Source organism: Alligator sinensis, unplaced genomic scaffold (genome assembly GCF_000455745.1).
Source record: "Alligator sinensis unplaced genomic scaffold, ASM45574v1 scaffold1796_1, whole genome shotgun sequence".
Classification (NCBI taxonomy): Eukaryota; Metazoa; Chordata; order Crocodylia; family Alligatoridae; genus Alligator; species Alligator sinensis.
This window is the reverse complement of record NW_005843666.1, coordinates 7,995-13,957: the sequence shown is the minus strand read 5'-3', so window position 1 is coordinate 13,957 and position 5,963 is coordinate 7,995. Positions and strand designations below refer to the sequence as shown.

Sequence of the window (5,963 nt, the reverse complement as noted above, 5' to 3'; positions counted from 1 at the left end):
GTCTTCAAATGTCCCATGATGGGGGGAAATGTTCCACCTAATTGCTACAATGATAGAAAATTATGTCCCCCGCTCTGAGCCAGGCTCATCTTTGGGGTCTTCTGACCTGTCCAGTCTGTGTTTCCCCCCATGGAGCCTTCTTAACAGCTGGCATGGCTCACACCGATCAGCGGAGAACTGAACACCATCCCCGCATGAAGGAGCCCAAAATGCGGCTGTTCATGGTGTCATTTTCTTCCCTCTTGCTGCCTGCTGCTTTCTGGGCTTGCGGCATGTCGGTGGCTTAAGCTCTAAGTCTGCGTATATGAGTCCGTCCTGCTGGGAACATTTCAAAGCATTGGAAAAGGAACAAGGCACCTCTGCAAGGAGGTTGGGAAATCCCTGAGCCCCAGTGAAAGAAAGTCTACTCCTGTCTTTTATGCTCCTGCTTTCCCTATCAAGGCTTAGTAAAACCAGTGGGCTGCCCCAACATCAACTGGAATGAGGTGGGGGCTGACCCAGAGCACCATGTGTGGTAGGATACCATCTCTGTCTCCCCCCAAACTCTGCTGTCTCACAATTTGGTTACCAGGGTCACAGCAGAGGGCAGACACCTCTGCCCCATCAGCTTCAGGTAACCCTGAGTTGTAACCTGAGTCAGGATACAGTCCTGACGGAGGGGGGAAACCTGCTCCCTCTGCCTACATGACTGACCTTACTTCTCTTAGCTGGGTTGGGGCTTAAACTCCCTATTGTTCTAAGCAATGTCTGCATGACGGGGGGGGGGCTAGAGCCCCTGCCAGTCTACCTGGCAACCAGTGATGGATTTCAAATTGGTTTGCTGGCAGCCAACAGTTGCTGGCCTTCATTGGATCAGGTAAATGAGGTCATAGGGGCTATATAAGTGAAGGACTGCCCAGGAGGAGGGGCAGTAGCCATGATGAAAACTCTCAGAGAAGCTGGACTATATGTAACTTGCTCTCTCTCTTGAAACTCATGATCAATGAACTGCCTGCCTCCAGAGGGAATCTCCACCTGCCTCTGGATGATACTTGTGAGTAAGCTACTTGAGATCTAACTAGATATATAGCTTGCAGTAACACAGATGCGTAATCAAAGGCTGCCATGCCACTATGTGCTCCAAGGTATTTCTCTGATATTGCTCTACCCTGTACCCTGTTCCAAACCTACTCCTTGTAGCCAATAACATTCTCCTTTGTACCTGGCATAGCATACTTATTGGGAGAAGGTCTAGATTATGCCTTGGGGTCCCCTTGGTTCGGCTGACTAAGGGAGACCACCATTTGTGCTTCAGGCTGAGGGAAGCACCCCACGTTTTTGCAGTGGGTCAAGTACCCTCAAGGACTACTAGGCCCGTGTTTCCCAGGGGGCATAGGTCCAAGATCAGCCCAGCCTCTGGGTGGAGGCAGCGTTACCCCCAGGCTTGCGAGTATGCTCCAGGAAAGGGGTTGGCCAGATGAGAGGCGCTCCCAGGGAGGCACTCAGACCCTGGAAGGTGTTCGGGCGCAGTGAGCGGGTGGCTCAATGCAGAAGCACCCCCTACTGGCCCGCCACCCCATGTAGTGCAGGCTCCTGGAGTCAAAACACATGAACATTTCCTGTGGGTTAAAACAAGATGGGGGCTTTACTACACATCAGCTTGTCCATGGTAACCCCGCACTCCCCTCCACCCCATGTGTCCACTCTCAGGCAGTGGTAAGTAGAAGCTGCCTGGGTATCCTTATTCCTCAGGTAAACCCTTACGGTTTACCCTAAGGTAAACCAGTCTGACTTCCATGTACCCTGGGATATGCACAGGCACACGGGCACTTCCCCTGGTCCAGTGAAGATCTGCCAGCCTCTACCACCCACTAAGCAGTTGACACATCCACATCTTCAAGTGGTCTGCAAACACTGCATTTTCTAGCATGTAACACACACTTTTTCCCTGAAGCCAGCCCAGAACTGTGGTGCGGGTAATAAGTGGTGAAGCTGATTCTTTTCCCCAAGATAGAAGTGCCCGGCCTTGATCCCTGCTGCCCAGTAGCTCTGCTATTCCTCTTCAGGCAGGTGAGGGAGGTCACGGCCCCTTGCTCTTCACTGCACAGGGGTTAACAACCATCTCTCCCTTTCCATGGTCACTGTGCTAGTGACCTAGCATCTGAGGGCAGTTTTGCTCTGTGCTAGGGCATCTGGTCTCTGCTCCTGTTTCACACCTCTTTAGATCTGTTCAGGATTAGAGGTCCACCCACAGAGACCAGGCTTCCTTTGCTGGTTGGGGGTTAGTGAAATAGGAAGGGGAAGCTCTGTCTCTGGTCTCTGCAGCCACAACTCTGGGGAAAACATTACTTCAAGATGCCTATTAAACACAAGGTGCCTGTTATATTCAGGAGTGTGTTATATGTGAGAAAATCCAGTCCCCTCACTTATTTAAAGGATAATCATGGATCAGGGTCCATCCAAGACCAAAAGAGAGTCTTAAGTTAGTGTTTGATATTCCTAACACCCAAAGGAAAGAGGTCTTGTTGGCTTTGCTTCTGCACACAGGGATAAAGCAATTAAAATGACTATACCAGGGACCTGCAGCCTGCAAGTGGCCAGGCCAAGATAATACCTGGTCTTAAACTGCACTTCCCAGAATAAGTCAATCCATGCGAGTGAGTGAAGTGCTATGAAGATGGACCTACAGACAGGCCCACCAAGGTGGACAGCAAGGCTTCATAATAGGCTGTACCTGATTCTGCTGGGAGATGCGAGGTACTGGCTTCCTGGACCAGGATCCTGAAATGGAGACAGTGGTCATAGCTCCTCTTCCACTGCCGTGCACCCACGTACACAGGGCTGAGTACATGGACACGTCCCCGATGCAAAGCCTTGTGCCCTGCATGACTCACGCACCCTGGGCTCAGGCTGTCTGTGGCGGGGGCCTGTCTACATCGCTCCCTGGGGGCAGAGCTCAGAGCCAAACTCCAGGCACAGGAGAAGCCTTGGGGCCTGTGACGGCTGCAGCCTGGTCGTCCCGCACAGGTGAGCCCACTGGGGATGCCCAGGGAGTGTCTGGGGGCCATGCACTGTTTCTTACCCCATCTGGGAGGGCAGCAGATCCAGATGAGACTCAGGGGCACCGTGAACAGCAGCAGGGCACTGCCCACTGCCACGACAGAGAACATGACGCAGGATGTGGAGGGAGCTACAAGGGAAAGACAAAAGCCTCATGCCAATGGTCTTGCCCTGCTCCACACTGCATGAGCAGGGTCCCGTGGTCCCAGGATTAGAGAGAGCTGCTCTGTGTCCCCAGTGCTACCCCTCGCCATGCCTCACTTCCTAACCTGCAAAGCACTGCCAGCATTACCAGTCCTTGTAAATCCCTCAGAGACTTCTGGATGGAAGCTGCTAACTAAGATCTGGGGATTTGTTGTATCTAGTCCTCACAGTCCATCTGTCTCAAGAAGAATGGGGCTGCTCCCTCCTTACTGAGCTGCTTCCCGTTCCTGGGGACAGTGGCGATGCGTAGGAGGTGCATGTGCACCCCCTGAGAGCACCAGTGCACCCCGTGACCGACCACATTTACTGCTTAGATGATGGATGGGGGGGCAGGCAGGAGCACCAGTGCCACCCCTGCAAGCACTGGCCGGAGAGTAGAGCACTGTTGTGCTCCCAGAAGCAGCCGCAGAGATGAGCCATCTCACAATTGGCTGTGGGGGAATCCCCCCCCCAGTCGTTGGATGGCTGCTGAGGGGGCATGTCCCCCCACAACTAAGGTGGCACCAGTCGCCCATGCCTGTGGACAGGATTTTCCTGGCATGCTCTGCCATCTCCAAGACTCTCCCTGAACCATTCCCCTCATCCCACAGCCCCTCCATCCCTTGAATTATCCATGCCCCTGCTCTCATCCATTGAATGGCTCCTAACTCCTCTCTCCCCTGTATATTATCATTAAACTCTTCACAGAGGTGTCTGAGATGGCTTCTGCCTTGTCTTATGCCCCAGGAACTGTTTCTGGCCACCTTCCCCCAAATTCCCTGCACATCTGCCTGCTTGCAAGCATAACATGATTGTCCACCTTCTATCATACGCATTGGAAGCACAACTGATTGCAGGGGCTTCACACATACGTTATATCATAGCCTTAAACATGGAACCACTCACGTGCAGAATACACGGCATGTCTGGTAACACTGCTGCCAGACGAGTTGAATGTGACCTCACAGGTGATGGCTGCCCCACGGGCCCAGCTGGCCCAGGGGATGCTGATGCCATGGATGAGTGTTAAGGACCCATCACTGGCTTCCAGTGTGCGCTGCAGTCTCTGGGCTGGCTCCTCTCCTAGAACGTGCCAGGACACCTGGACGAGGTTGGAGACGCCCCGGATCACACAGGCCAGATGTGCAGGCTCCGTGGCTCCGTTCTCCCCTGCAACAGGGCCCAGGAGCAGCACGGAACTGCTGTTGGTGAAGCTGTCTGGGCAGAAAAGAAAGTGAGAGCTTAAGGGGAGACAGAGCTGAGCTGCAGCCTGGCCACAGCTGTGGGTCCATCATCAAGAGATTAACTGAGATAAAAGTCTATTAGGGGATAAGGAAATGTGCCATCCCCGGCCAAGCTGGGAAAAAGGAACCAGCCCAACACACAGCCATCCTAGCCAGAAGAGAGCCGGGCAGCCTTCTGTGGGCAGCACTAGCAGCTTTGGGAGATCACAATCTTGTCACCCGCCATCATAGCTTGGAGGGAGAAACATTCGCATCCTGGATACACAGACCAGCCCCACAGAGACCCCAGCACTTCCCTGCACCAATTCCTACATTTCCCCTGGGGAAGAAAGACTGCATAGCCCATTCTCTCTCTCGGCCCCCAGCAGCTAATGCTGAACCCATTTTTCCTGGCTAAAAACACAGCTTCTTTTAAGCAATTACTCATATTAACTCTTACAGGTTTTTGTCAGTTATTGTAACTAAAGAAGCAATGGGTCATTACCTCCTACGATCACCGTGGTTCCATTTCCAAAAGTCAAGTAGGTGGGCTGTTCATATGCACAGTAATATATGCCAGACTCCTTCCTTTGGATGCTCCTGATTTCCAGAGTTGTGCTGTGACTCTTGTACTTGCAATCATATTTGTTCACATTTTTAGTATCTCCACACGCCATAATGTGCTTTGGAGCCTCGCCAGCCCTTCTCAGATACCACTGCACATAATGTCTCCCTTGCAAATCCTCGCTGGAGGAGCAGTGGATCTCTGCTGTCCTACCAGCTTCCACAACCAGGAACCGCTGAGGCTGGTGCAGATGTAACTGGACTCCCAACACTGTGGAAACACAACGGGGCAATCGTCAGCTTCCAGCAGGTCTCAGGCTCAGGTGCTCCTCATGTCTCAGGACTAGAAATCATATGCTGTTAATACTTCTGCTTTCCAGGCAGCCTTACAGCAGCATTATAACAACCCCTCTACAGCTACCTCCAACACCATGAAAAGGTATTTGCAATCCAGCCCAGAGCCCAGCACTGAAATCTGTCCTGCTGAGGATGTTACTGTCCCCAGTAACAGAAGTGCGGTGCTGAGAGCCATATGGTGGGTTTACCTAAGGATGAGAGAAGCAGGGACTTGGCGAGGAACATGTTGGCCATGAATATTCTGCCCTTCAAGCCCTAGGGCTGCCGTCTAAGTGCAGAGCTGCAGTGCAAGGGCTCAGGGCTGGTCATTTCCGGGGAGGAGCACCTCCCACAGGGACGTGGCTGCTGGGGAGGGGGGTCTTTAACCCTATTGCCTTGCTGTGCACAGATCTGCATCACATTTCCCTGTATCAGTCTAGTGCATTGATTTGCTATTAGCATTAACAGTCATTACAGCAGCATCTAAAGTGCCACAAAACATCTCCCCTCACTGGCCTGCTCAGAAGAGCCTGAGTATAGTCTAGAGAAGAAGAGACTGAGAGGAGACTTAAAAGCAGTCTTCAACTACCTGAAGCAGGGTTCGAAAGAGGATGGAGC

The 5,963-nt window shown here is 52.5% G+C and overlaps 1 protein-coding gene across 1 annotated transcript; it reads right to left on the bottom strand.

The window, feature by feature from the left end:
- Positions 1 to 219: 219 nt before the first annotated feature.
- On the bottom strand, positions 220 to 5,600 carry LOC112548872 (immunoglobulin lambda-1 light chain-like). Its single transcript, XM_025195631.1, has 6 exons — positions 5,555 to 5,600; positions 4,951 to 5,280; positions 4,129 to 4,440; positions 3,062 to 3,169; positions 2,714 to 2,760; positions 220 to 315 (listed from the first exon to the last, which is right to left on the bottom strand). Exons 1-6 carry the CDS (start codon positions 5,598 to 5,600, stop codon positions 220 to 222), a joined length of 939 nt encoding a protein of 312 aa, XP_025051416.1.
- Positions 5,601 to 5,963: the final 363 nt, after the last annotated feature.

Coding starts and splice junctions, on each gene's coding strand:
- LOC112548872 (XM_025195631.1), bottom strand. CDS start 5,600: ATGGCCAACATGTTCCTCGCCAAGTCCCTGCTTCTCTCATCCTTAG. Junction 4,441..4,950: donor AACCACGGTGATCGTAGGAG/GTAATGACCCAT, acceptor TTTTCTGCCCAG/ACAGCTTCACCAACAGCAGT. Junction 2,761..3,061: donor CTGCTGCCCTCCCAGATGGG/GTAAGAAACAGT, acceptor TCTCCATTTCAG/GATCCTGGTCCAGGAAGCCA.